The sequence below is a fragment of the Haplochromis burtoni genome, unplaced genomic scaffold, assembly GCF_018398535.1.
Source record: "Haplochromis burtoni strain Fernald_Lab_line unplaced genomic scaffold, NCSU_Asbu1 Contig_60, whole genome shotgun sequence".
NCBI lineage: Eukaryota > Metazoa > Chordata > Actinopteri > Cichliformes > Cichlidae > Haplochromis > Haplochromis burtoni.
Window position 1 is genome coordinate 746,559 of NW_024582421.1, and position 14,285 is coordinate 760,843.

At 41.7% G+C, this 14,285-nt stretch overlaps 1 protein-coding gene and 1 non-coding gene across 3 annotated transcripts in view; one reads left to right on the forward strand and one right to left on the reverse strand.

Moving 5' to 3' along the window:
• The first annotated feature begins 507 nt into the window (after positions 1-507).
• sema3h (sema domain, immunoglobulin domain (Ig), short basic domain, secreted, (semaphorin) 3H) overlaps positions 508-14,285 on the forward strand; it is a 66,629-nt gene continuing 52,851 nt past the window's right edge. For both annotated transcript variants that reach the window (XM_005939004.2, XM_005939005.2), the window contains exon 1: positions 508-980. In XM_005939004.2, the coding sequence (XP_005939066.1) occupies positions 872-980 (109 nt within the window). In that variant the 5' untranslated portion in view covers positions 508-871. The remainder of the gene's footprint in view (positions 981-14,285) is intronic.
• Positions 4,314-4,386, reverse strand: trnar-ccu. Its single transcript has one exon. It is a non-coding gene; the product is annotated as a tRNA-Arg (tRNA).

Here is a 14,285-nt window from a genome sequence, read left to right on the forward strand (position 1 = left end):
TTTCATGAGTTGGTCTCACCTGAACGCAGTCCTGAGGCTGGAACCTGCGGTTCATAGAAACGCTAAAACCCTTTTTCGCCTCTCATAAAAAGTAGATTTATTCTTAATCGATTCTCAAAACCTATTTTCATTGAGTGGTTAACACAATAAACATGTGTCTATACCTGTTGCTTTAAAAAAAAAGTTTCCATAATCTTTTATCAGCCACTTTTTCTATTTATTTTTTGATAAGTATAAAGCCATCAGAAGAAAAGAAAAAGAGTGAGCGAGAGAGTAAGCGCAATAAGGAGAGGTCGGTAGAGAGACTGAGAGAATGGTGCATAAAGATGAAAGCTGATTTCCTCCGTCTCAGTTCCACTTTAACAAGGTTTTCCTGGAGCGGAGTGAATAGGCGAGCACGTCTGCATATGTGTGGCCACAAAGATCTCGGATTTTTCTTCTCCTTCCTGAGAGAGAGAGAGAGAGAGAGGGAGGGAGGGAGGGAGGGAGACAGCGAGCACATGTAGAGAGGAGCCGGGACGAGAGACAGAACAGTAGAGAGCTGTCAGGCTGCGAGGAGGCAGCAGAGAGACGACTCACTCATTTTCTTGGAGTACGTTTTGCCTCCATCTCTGACGCGTGCGTGCACAGATAGCATCGCGGACACAAAGATGGTAAAGTTTGAGTGTGAGTGCTACTTCTTACCTTCCTGTGAAAAACTGTGAATCATTTTAAGGATCTGGACTTAAGCCTGACACACTTGGACATCACTGGGACTTCACAGTTTACTTTGGCAGGCAGTTTAGCCCTTTCTCTGAGTTCTACACTGAGTTAGTGTGTCAGTTGCCAGAATTCAGTACATTTGAAGCTGGACTTGGACTCCCCGTGTGCGATGAGGAGAAGGATGCAATTACTGGTGGTGGTCCTGCTAGCCCACCTCGGTGCCACCTTGACAGGAGCGTGGAGAGCATCTCAACCCAGACTGCAGTTCACACACCCTGGTAAGAAGCAGCACGTCCATTTCTGAGCATTTCTCTTTATGTTTCCTTTAGTGTTTCAAGTCTTGGTTCCCCACAAGTACATGCAGGTGGCTGGAATCATGTACCGCTTCACATTTTTCCCCACTTTTCTTTCTTTGTCCTTCTATTAATGCCCACACACTGTTATGCAATTCATGTATAAATTATACAAAGCCTTTCTGTTCATGTACCTGTCTCCATCAGCCCTTTTCTTTCCTATATTGTCCTCCAACTCTCTAACCACCTGTATTTAATCAATCATCCTCCAGTAGTCAGGTTCAGAGTGTGACAGCCGTATCTTTAGCCCCACCTTGCTTCCTCCTTTCACTGTGAGGTCTGACACTTTAAGTGAAAAGTAGCGCTTTTGTCCTTTTGTCACTTTTGAATAATAACAGCATATTCTTGTAAGTTAAGAGTCTTTGTAAAACCACATGTCAGACGTGGCAAATGACATAAAAAACAAAAGTCTGGGAAAGAAAAGAAGAAATGAAAGAACCGAATTAAATGCAGCACTCATAAGAGTATTTCAGATAAGCTCTTATTGCACAAGAAAATAGAGTGCAAGTGTAACTGTAGAAGGCACGGCAGGTAAAGATGAACCAGCCAATCAAGTGGGATAGTGTGGAGGATGTTTGCTGCTGGCAGTTTGGGTAATTATTTTAGTGTTTGTCTCTGATTTCTCTTGGCTAAACTGGGACTTTGCCAGACAAAAAGTCATGCTGCTTCTTCTTCCCGTTGTATTTTGGTTTCTACTCGGAGTAATGAACAGCTTTATGAGAAAACCTGTACATGCTGCTTCTTTGGCAAAAATACCCAATTACAGTGTTATCCTTATCAATCGAGAAGTTTTTCTAAAGCATAACGAAAGCATGGAGAATTCATGTGCAAAGCCTACTTTATCGACTCGAGATTAATTTCCTGTCAAGCTCAAATCTTTTGCCAGCCCCTTTGAAGCACTTCGTTAATGAAGTTTCAAACTCGAAAGACCTTCTCCATGACAGCACCTCAAACCTCCCGTCACCCCACCTCGCCCCCTCCTCCAGGATTTGGAAATGTGTCCTTGTCTGTTAGTTTCAGTTATGGCTAACAAAGAAATAATTATCTCATGGCAGAAATCCCAGATTCAGATCATCAGTGAATTAATTATTTCTTGGCCCCGGGCCGATCTGTCCACTGTAGTGAGGTCCACGCAGTGGTGGAAGGACACACATAACAGAACCTCCTTTTAAAAAAAGGGAACGGACAGCTGTAGCCACTTGAAGTTTCAGCTGTTTGTCGGTGGAGAACTGCATTGTGCTTCTGTGTGCGTTACACATTTTTTCCTCTTTCTCCATGCACTTGTATCACTGTGCAGCATGTTGCATGAACTATGCTGTTACAGGCTGATGCGTTGGTGAACCGGAGTTGATTTTGACTGCTACAAGGTGGTGCTGTTCTGCATCAGCTGCTCCAGTTTTACTGTTTACTTTACCCTCGTGGATGCAGCAGTTGGGTGGGGTCTGCCTCGCTGAAGAAACAAGGGGACTCTAGGATGATGTGTGCGTAACAAACACTGTAGCTATAGATGCTCTTGTCACCACTGAATAGGGCAGGACTAAATGCTTTGACCCGTTTTGGGGTTTTGCTGTTTGAGGATAACAAACGTGACGGTCAAAAGTTTTGTGAAAGCAAAATCCTGTAATTAAAACAGGATTTGGATTTCAGCGTTTGCCCTCGCGGCTCTGGCGAATCCCTTTCAAATGAAAAGGATTTTTGAGGCCTTTAGTTACAGCGAGGTAAACTCAACTCCCTTTAATCATGTTTACCGGAGCCACCGTTGATTACGACACCAGCTGATTACACATCCTTGCATAAGCCGAAAGATGCTGTAGAATCCGTACTTTAAATCTGGAGTCGACCAATTGTGACCTAGAAAGTAAAGAGAGAGGGAGAAGGGGAATCCTTTTGGATTCTCCCAGGGAGGAGTTTGGCTCTAATGGAATCTGGAGTAGCTTTGATTGAGTGATTGTGATACAATAGGTGCCTGCATGTCCTTGAATATATATGGCTGCATATTCTTGGACAGGAATATGGAGTGTGTGAGTGTTGGCGTGTTGGTGCATGTGTTTAAAGGCTTCTGCATATGTACCTAAATAGAGCAGCTTCATTTCCAGGATCTCTGCCCATTTTACTTTTTGTTGTGTATTATGTTGAGACGAATCCTCGCATCCTTGAACAGCAGCGGTGTAGGTGTGCGTGTGCGTATGTATATATGTGTCTGTATGTGTGTTTCCTATCTACAGCGGTCAATATGCTCGTCTCTGGAAAGAGAACAAAAAGAAAAGTATGATGTGTTTACTGTGGTGCCCACCATCATGCTGTTGTACACATTTGTTTTTGTTTGTGTGTGCGCGTGCACGCTCTTCCTGCCTCTCTGTGGGAGCTCTATACTGTGGTCATTTCCCTTCTCATCACCACAGAGGTTTTCCTCAGACACAAGGAGGAGATTTTTTGTTTTTGTCATGGAATTGCTGTAATTACTCGAAATATTTTTTGGCCGCTTAGAGACACTGTACATTTAGCTTTTCCTTTTCCTTTGGAATGCACAGCAGATGATTAACTAAAAGAGAAAAAACAGTACAGGCTGACATTTAAGTGAAGTATTTCACCCTATCACTGGAGAAAATTGGCTACTACATAGAGCTTTGAAGCAGAAACCAAAAGCATCCCTCAGACTCAAGTGAGTGGTACAGCAGCAGTAAATTGATGATGAAGTAATAGAAGAAAAATAGACAACTGAGGGAAAAGGTACAGGAGACAAAAAAAAAAACAAAAACAAAAAAATTGTATCCACTGAGTTGGTGCCTCAGTAGCAGCACTGCTGATGAGACAGTTCAGAATGTGAAAGGGCGTACAACATTGGGACCATGGGACAAAAGCAGTGATGTAATGAAACAACAATGCTAACGCTCACTAGGCTTATTGACCCCTGGATCATTGAACTAGCATGCTTGCTCTGCTGTCAGTCATGCCTGCTGTTCACAATCCCGAGTCTGTGTCTAGAATAATGACTGGATAAGTTGATGGGTGTTTAGATTTCAAGAAAAAGCTGTATTGGTTCATTCAGCAAATGCCCCAAAAAGTCACTGTAATAATTTTACAGCAGCAAGAAAAGACGTTAGTTATTATAAAGTTGGCCAAGGCAGTGTAGGAGGAGATTGTGGTGGATAGAGCATGTGAGATAATTATTTCCAACTGACAGCGAATGTTACTTTGTTCTTTTTTTTTAACTACAACCACAAGCCTTGTCTGAGCTACTTTAAAAAACACCATGTTCACCCCAGATGGGACTCGAACCCACAATCCCTGGCTTAGGAGGCCAGTGCCTTATCCGTTAGGCCACTGGGGCTCTGGCTGGGTATATATGTGGAGACAGTTTGTGTTATCAACTTTGCTATGAACCACAACAGATGTGACTTGAATTCTCAGTCACTGGGTTTGGAGGCATGTAGTATCCTGCAGTATCTCTGAAAACTGCAGTGATATATATATATATATATGACAAAGGTCCTTTTACCTTTTACTGAGAAATATAACTGACCAAACAGCTTTGTGTGTGTCTCAGAATTAAAAAAAAACAAACAAAACAGCTTTAAATACTTAAATACACGCTTGATTACCTCCTAACCCCCACCTATCTCTTAATGGCTAAATGATCCCAGTTATTCACTCGCCAATACACACACAGACACACTTATGTATAATGAGTCCATTATCCCGGCCATTCAGTCAGTGATAGTGCGCATTTCTTGAGGGAAAATGGCAGTTATAGATACGATCTGTGTCCCCCGCACACATGCAGACGTACACATTTGCTTAGGAATGTGTTATGTGAAACCTGTTTGGTGGATTGCTGCATGAAGACCCTATAAAATAATTACTCTGGATGCAGCATGTGAGACTTCACGCACACAGTAACGCTGTATACCCGAACGCAGCTACACAAATGTGTGTGTGTACAAAAACACAATCATTACAAGTTCCTAAAGAAGAATGCAGTCCCTTACAGCTGCATCAGCACCAACCACCCTTCCAACTCTGAAACTAAAGGAAGCATCACGATGATGTGGCGAGGATGAGAATATCATCCTCGCCACATTACCACAGCAAAACTTCATAAAAGCCTCAGAGGAGCTGTGGCTGGCTTATCTAAGTGAATTCGAACCTATTAACTCACACAGAGGCTGAGTCATGTTTTATTCATGTGGCATTCACTTCATCAATTGGTTTGCCATAGACATTTAATAGCAGTCAGTCTCTGTAGTGAATTGGAATGAAGTCAGAGTTTGCTTGGTGTGAATGGAGACACTGGCTTTGATGGCTCACCTTTAAACTGCTGATTCCTTGTGATGGGGCGTAATCCGGGCATTTTACTCATCCCGCAGTTTCTCTCTGGACAAATGCCCACATTGTAATGTGAACGTAATGAGTCGTTTTAAATTGCATGCTATTAAAATGCAAATTGCGTGGTTATTATTAGAGATGGACCGATCCGATATTACGTATCGGTATCGGTCCGATACTGACCTAAATTACTGGATCGGATATCGGAGAAAAATAAAAAATGTAATCCGATCCATTAAATATCACGAAAGCACCTCACAAAACTTGCAACACGCCGTAACTCGCCTCAGAACGTTAGCACGTCGGAGCAGTATGCATCACGTGATAGAGCGGCTGTGGCATGCGGGACCTGTCGGTGGTCTGGATAGCATGTGGAGCTTCGCTAGCAACCCGGCATTTCATCTCCGACAAAGTTATCCCCGAGAGAAGTAAAGCAAGTGTGTAAGTCCATCTCTGAATGTTTGTAAAGCATTCCTGCGTTAAGCTTACCAAACGATATATGGAGCGACTGCCTCTTCTGGCTGCTACTTCAATCATGAAACTGCTTAATGATCAGCTGATCGGCTTTTCTGTCGCGAGTCCGTCTCTCTGGTTTGTTTTTGGCCCACTTTGCACCAGAAAGAGGAAACCAGCGGCTGAACAACAGCAGCACGTTTAAGCTTGATCAGCTGTTGTTAGAATTTATTTATTATTACTTTCTACTCCAGGATCTTTTTCTAGTAGCTGACGGCTGGTAACTGTGCAGGGGCGGATCTAGCAAAGTTTAGCCAGGGGGGCCGATAGGGCTTTAACAGGGAAAAGGGGGCACAAAGACATACTTTTCTTTCTTATTCTCATTTAAAATGTCTAGCTTTTAATAAATAATTATCTGATTACACCCAAAGTTTTAATTTGATGTAAAATGAATAGAAGTCATTACTGTATATAGTGACTATTAAGTCTAATATATATACCCTAGTAAGCTATAGTACTTTTTCCTTTGGGAAGGTACCATCTGTGCAGTCTGCAATTTTGTTGAAGAAAGATGTTGAATCTATTTAATATTTCTTGAAAAATAATTGATTTCTGTGCATTTTTTTTCACACTGCATCAAATTAAGGTTGATTACGTCGATTAAGCATCATGAGGTGGAGCGTGAGGGGTGGTTCCCTATTTTTTATTTATTTATTTTTGTTGTTGCTGGGAGTTGGAACCCTATTAGTTAGGTTGCTTAATATTTACGCTAAGTACTCTTTAAAATACCAGAATAGGGAGGATGGTGTAGGTTTAAGTTTATTAGATTGATCAGTATTGCTGAACTATGAAATATTTTTTTTTGCATACAGGTATAACAGAATAGCTTTAGTGTAGTTGTTGTTTTAAACTTGAGTATGAACTTATACAAAATGCAGCAAGATATTTAAAAAACAGTTTTGTTGATTAAAAAACACTATATCGGATTCATATCGGTATCGGCAGATGTCCAAATTTATGATATCGGTATCGGTATCGGACATAAAAAAGTGGTATCGTGCCATCTCTAGTTATTATACACAGTAGATTCGTTCATCAACGTCCAGATGCATGTTTGCTCATGCGCTTGTCCGCGGGACTCAATCTGGGTTTTCTAAGAGAGAAAATGTTGCTACAGAAAAAGCTATAGTTAAGATAGATCCTTAAATAGTTTCATTTTTATCTCTGTGATATTTAAGGACAGTTAAAGCCCTGGCATTGCCCATCCACGAGCTGACTGGTTTTGATAACGCAGAAGGACATTTATTATGCAGCTGTGTTGTCTGTGAGACACACAAACCAGCAGCTGTCAGCATATGTGGCCACTGTTTGCCTTAAATGAGTAGAGAGAGATTGTAGAAAGAAAATGCAGGCGGTTCCAAAAAGATAGGACGGTTTATTGGTTTTAAACTTGATGTTCTCACCTCACAGATCACAGATATTTGGAATCCCAGATTTTAGTGCTATTCAGGCTCATTAGCTTAATCTGTAGCTTAATGGATTACCATTAAGTATAAATATATCTTAGCGTGTTTTCCAGCCGAGAGAAGCAGATAAACAGTTAGCACTCGACCTCGGCTTACTTTTATTTCACTGCTGTGTTGAGATTCCAGGTTAGGAACAGTAATCTGTTTTGTTCCTTGTTTGCTTGACTGGCGTGCAAAAGTTCGTCCCCTCTCTCCAGCCTCACCTTTCTCTTTTCCGCGTGTCCCAATAAAGCACAAAAGCCTTCAGAGGGATATTAAAATCAAGAAATATTTCATTATTCATTTATTCTTTCAGATCTGTTTCTATCTAGGCCAGTGCTTTCCAGGCTCTGGGCTGAGGATGTTGCTGAGACTTGGATTTCACTGGGATGGGTATCTGGCACAGAATCCGGATAGTCTCTGTTATTAATTTTAATGGTACCAGGCCCCAATGGTGGCGCAGTCGTTGCCTGTCACTGCTGAAGTCAAACGGCAGCTGTTTGCTCATCCCACGCTTCATAAAAGACTCAACTAAGACTGCCTTTTCTCTGGAAGAAGACCTTAATTTACTAGCTGCTTGCAGACTAATTTGAAAAGTATAGCTGCTACCGAGGCTTTTGAAAAGACTTCACCCTCCTCTGCTGTTTAAAATGATTCCTCCAGAATATTTGGAAGACCTACACTAAACTTTAAGTATTTGCTAAGACTTAAAAAAACCCCTGATTAAGGGACTCTGAGGTGGAGGGGTTTCTCCTGTTTCTGGACAGAGACGTGAATAGAGTCTAATTACACCCTTGCTTTGGCAACAGCAACCCATGACAACAGTGGACATGCTGTAAATTTACCCTCCGGAGGTTTCTGGTGTTAATATGTGAGCGCTATCTTTAGCCAGTCATTAAATAAAAATCCACAAGCTTCATATTTCTTCAATTTCCCTCAAGTATTAATTTGCTCCAATCTGACCTGCTGTCAATAAGCTAGAGCTGAGTTTCCAACCATTCCTCTGTGGTTCTTTCTGTGTGTCAGCAAGTCTTTTCAAGCAGTGTGAGACTGAATTTTTACTCCCATTATTCAGGTGTTGTTTAGGGAGTTTAACTTTGTTCTACTGTGTACTGAAAGCCAGACAGGGGGAAACTCAGTAAAGATGCAAACAACAAAAGAAGCTCAATATTTTTTAATGAGCTGACGCTTCAGAGTCATGAATGGAGGGGGAGAAGTTTTATTGGGCTGTTTTCTGTGATTTTGGTCTTCATCTTTGTCCAGATGTATATTTCTCACAGCTTTCCTTCACGTTAGCAGTGTTTTTGTGGTATTGTGGGATTTTAATCCACAAAACACACTTGAGGTCTTCATCAGCTGCAAGCCAGAAACAGATGGGATCAATAGTGCTAAGATCTACTCTGACCGTTAGTTTACCTCATAAGGTGTAGTTTAGGCCAAGCTGGAGATGGAGGATGTGAGTGTAAATGTAGAGGATACAGAGGTATATTAACAGGAAGTGGCTGGAAATGTATATTTGTGTTTAAACTAAAGTTTTCTCTCTTAAAATCCATCTGTAATCGAGACTATAGTCTATGATTATGCCAGGATTTTACTTTCTGTTCTATGCCCATTTTGATGAACAGTCATTTTTAATTATTTTTCACCTTTTGAACGAAAGCATAGGACATCTAGAATCAGTCGACCTCAGTCAGTTGTTCTTAGACTGACTGTGAAGGACTTCTAAGGTCGAGGCTCACTGAGAGTATTTTAAAAATGTTTGTGACTACAGCCGATCTTTAACCTCTCATGTTACTGATCTGACGTTCCCATGTCTCTGCAAAAGAAGCAGAAACCACAAGAATAAGATTCTCTCTGTTTTAGCAGCAGTGGAAAGATCAGACATGTGCCACAAAAGGTTGGAAGTCAGACTTCCTTTTCCTGTTAAGAAGCAAGAGGATGCAGAGTAACAGATAATGCGTTTGATCATCTGGGCTGGCTTTAGAGTAGAGAGTCTTCACAAGTTTGACCCTCAAAGTTGCCTGTAAATCGCTGTAGACATCACGGCTGTCCACAACCGTCAGGGGACAGCTACTTGTCTTCATGGCTGCCCATTTAAAAAAATATCCATGAAGCACGCTACGCATCTAGTAGCCATTTTTCACATTAACAGGTCAGTGTGGATGACGATTGTGCTGCAGAGCAAGCTCATCAGCAGTGATGTGTTGCCTCACAGTCTATGAAACAACACAGTGGTGATTTTATTTAAGACTCTGTCACCAGTCCAGGCCACTAAGGGCAATTGTTTCCTCTTTGGATGAGCCCACTGCAGAGTCATGAACTTGAAGACTCAGAGTCAGCAGAATCACAGACAGATGTCACACTGACTCAACTGAATCTGAAGGAGGAAAAAAAATTATCACATGCCTTTTGGATTTTTGTCCATTTTCTCCAAATAGCTTATAATCTATACGTTTTCACTATTAATGGATCACAAAACTTTTCTTTTTTAAGAAACAGGAGCTAAGCACTAACTTCAGCAGTCCTAAATGTCTTTTAAGGTTCTTTGTGTTTCAGATTGTGAAGCTCAGGGTGGGAAAATAGACAAACTTCAGCTGTCCAATGCAAAACATTTGTTTTTGTTGCCATTAGCAAATGAGTTAACCCAGAACATTGGTCTGCACTGAGGTCCCCACACTAGGCTGCGTATAACTGTGAGAATATGAAGCGAAAGACGAAAACAATGAGTTCTCAGTGATCCTTCATTTACATTAATTAGAATTTAAAAAAACAAATTAGAGTAAAAGTAAACAGCGGATGGACTCCAGTGTGTGCGTGTAGCGGCACAGCGACCTAAACGAACAGTCTAGTGATGATGATGATGAATAATCGTTCCCTCTAGGGTCAAAGGTCAAGCTATCCACGTGGGTCTGGTCTCTTGGTGACACAGTCCAGATATAGTGCGTGTCTGTGTGTTTGGCTATAATTCCGCTCTGGTATGTTTGCGTGTATGTGTGTGGGCGCATATGTTTCGATGTGAGAGAAGAGTTGAGCCTGTGCGGAACAGTAAGAAAAAATTAAAAATGGAGTATTTCAAAAAAAGACAAAGGTATGATTACTGAATGTCAGCCGAGTCTATGTGCAGTCTGGTTGAACAGTGCTCGGCATTCCAGATTCATGTTGTGTACTGCGTGTTATTTTGCAGATGATTAATTCGGCATCTGGGACGCCTCACGTCGGACATCAGAGTTTCATTCATCATTATTGCTCATTGTGGATTCTGACACTCAGCGGGAGCTTAAGGCGGCGCGATCACCCTCTGTAACACAGTCGGGCTTTGTGAGAGATGCAAAGTAGCAAGAACTTGGCATGAAAAGGAGAAAAAACAAGGAGACAATTAGATTTTATTGAGAGCTAGAAAAAGATTTTGTGTGCGCACATACTGCTCGTGCATGTCCCCACATCGAGTGCCCATCTGTGTGCCTATGGGCTTTGTTCCCAGGCTTCTGCAGGCCTCCCACTGTAATTGCACCAGTAATTGGTGAAGTGATAACCCCATTTCCACAGGAAATGTGCCCCGGTTTCCTTGCCCCCACCAAGACTACCCCCTCCCCGATGGCGCAGCTAACAAAGTCCTCCCCCTGGGAACGCCGCACCAGACAGCTAAAGTTCCCCAGGGCTCAGCGGGTAGACGAACAGACAGACAAAAGCAGTCGCACAAAACTACACACACACACACACTGTATGCAGCTTATAAATGGACAATGGTTTAGGCCATGAGCTAATAATTGGATAGATTAATGATAAGTGTCGCTTGTGTGTGCACGCAGCTATAAGTGGAGTGTCTGGATGTGGAAGAGATTGCAATAAGACACCAGGAAAATAACAAAGCTGGACTCCCGGGAGTGAGATAACGATTGAAATAGCAACTTGATTCTTTCATCATCTTTTTCTTTCAATTTTCTCTTGTATGCCACTCACTTTTCAAACGTGTCAGTACCAACTTTTGAAAGAGTTGCAGACCTCTTCTTCTTGAAATAGCTTGCAAGTTCCTCACTCAGCAGGGAAAGTTTCCGTTCTTGAAACCTCCTGCTCGCTAATGAAATCAGCTCACCTGTCCAGCGGTGCGCATAGTCACGTACTCATGATGTGTTCCTCTGATGCTGGCATGGAAAAGCTGTGCTGGCATTCGCTGTACTGTGTGTCAAATTGATGCTTCTCAGTGTCATCCCTGCACCTTGGCTGCCAGCCTCACCTTGACAGTCCACCTGAGCTCAGAGCACAGAGTCACGTCCATAAGAGGAAATCTCAAACATCAAACAAAATAAGTCATAAAGTTAGAACTCCAGAGAATATGTTAAAAAAAGAAAGAAAGAAAGAAATGGAAGTAGAAAACATGATGTCACCCATCGGTTTGTGGGCCAGGCCCTTCTGAAGACTTGGTTTTAGCACTGCATCTTAGTCTCTTTGGAGGCAGCAGTGACCCATATTTAGATCAGAGAGCTAAGTTATCATCTGGCACCAGCAAATTTGGTTAGCAAGCTGCATCCATAAATAGTAGGAGTGTTACACACATAAGCGGTAATTAGTGTTAAGAGACTTTTGTACTTTCTAACACTCACACTCCGATGAATGAATTAGGAGCAACTCAGGGTTCAATAACTTGCCCAAGGTTATTTGGCATGGAGACTGAAGCATCCAAGGATCAAACCACCAAACTTCAGAAGACGCCATAAAATAGTTCAGAGGCGCACTTCACTGACTCACATTAGTGGAGGTGAGGCCTAGCAGACAGGCCACCTGTGCTGGCTTCCACCTGGATTCAAAATGAGCTCTTAAAGTCGTCATGAATTAAAATATTGTCTATAGTATATAGAGTATAGATATTGTTGTTGTTTTTCTGTACCAGGCTGTAAATTCCAGCAATTTATTTCAGTTCTGAAGTTTGGCATTACAATGTGTGGGCATATGGGGAATTAGTTCAAGTTTGTTTTATTTATATAGCACATTTAATTACAACAGCAACGCTGACCAACGTGCTGTACAGAAGTACAAAATAATTAGTACCAAATAACTTATAACTTATAATATTAGTACCAAATAACTCTCATACTGTAGAATACAAATGTCTTTTGTATTCCCTGGCATACAAATGACTTCCTTTTGGAGCCAGCCTTAAGTGACCATTTGAGGAACTGCATTTTCTTTTTTATCCATGTTTCACTTCTGTTCTTCCTCCTGCTCCTGACGTGACTGTTGGGGTGGAACGCCAAAGTGGATGTATAAACCCACACAGAAATCTCTACGGGCCACTTATCTGTTCAGTTTTGAAGTTATGCCTTTTTTTCTTCTCATGTAACAAGCAGCGCTTCTGACCATCTACTAAATTTGTTATGAAAGGTACTTCCAGAAGACAGATGCCAAGACAAATACTCTCTGCACAAGAAAATTAGCTCCAAACAGAGCTCCTGACAGGCTGTAACTAGTACCAGTAACCATCCTCTGTAAGATAAGGTGTCATGAAAACTTAAGTTTTACACTTATCTGTTTCTTCAGTGATTTTTCATTCTTTGCTGTAAGCTGCACACGTACACAGCAGGTTGCCTCTGCTGCAGAGTGCAGACCAGTCACTGCACTGTGTCTGAATCAATCCCTATAGTGTAGTCCTGACATCTATAGCCTAGTTATTTATAGAAAGTAAATTAGAACTCATTTCGAAGTCTCTATTTAGTGTCATATGAATGTCGTCTGTGAATTATGTAGCAAATGACATAATGCATACAGAGCCTATGATTAGCATAGTTTGCTGCGTCAGGGCTTGTAAAACAGAGAGAACGACAAGCATACTGAACATTTTCTGCCTTAAACGTCTTAAACAAACACTATCGAGCTAAATTGGATTTGAAACCAGCTTGATCAGCAAAAAAATCATGTTCGTTTGATCATAATAAGCAATCTTTTGTGCGCGCATATCATGTGCGCGTGCATGCGAGTCAGATATGTGCAATGCAGGAATGTTCTTAGCCGGATCACACGCCGCACATTTGCACTAATCATATCAAGGTCCATCAGAGCTCCCATGACCAGCAACCTTTAATCTAATGTTCACCATGGACAAAAATATCCAGCCACTCACACATAGAAACACACACACAGACCCTCAAAATGAATAGTATGTAAATAATAACACTTACCGAAGGCGAATAAGGACAGGCAGATTGTTGCACTAATATAAAAGAACCATTCATGCAGAGACAAAATCTGTGTGTGTGTCTGTGTATGTGCGTCTGGACTGACCTGTAGGCTTATGTCTTAGCGTGTCTGTTCTTTTACATCTTAACCTTTTCTGTCTTTGATTCCAAGTGACAGGAGTCAGAGGCCAATTGGCTCCGATCAGAGGTCACGACCCTCATTGACCTCCCTGTCAGTTTGATGCTGATAAGAGTGGTTGAACTCTGCAAGAGCTTGCACTGGCAAGTGTGCATTTGTGTGTGTTTGAGTGTGCGGCAAAAGAGCAGATTGTAGTGCTTTGATGGATCAGAAGTAGTTGGTTCCGTTTTAATATATTAGAGTTACACTTTTAATTATCTCCGCTTTGTCTTGTCTCTTTAAGACTCACGTCACTTCAGTGGGACAGCTTTTGATAACACTATACAGGTGTATGCAGGGTTGAGGAAGTAATGCAGTTTTTAGCACGTCTCTCCCTCTATAGTGCCATCAGATTTCTGTGATCAATGGTTTTCTTGGTAGACTAGTGAGAATAGTACAACATGGTCGAAGAGTAAGTAAGTCTTTTATTATGAAAGGTCACTACAAAGAAAGGTTAAAGAGAGGGAGAAAACAGTAATTACCTTCACTCTCTACTTTACGCCCTGCTATCCACATCTGATGTATTTCTCACCTTGCTCGTCTTTGTGTGCCACATGACAACTCCCTATCTTGGTATCAGATGGTTTTTCCAGCTTTC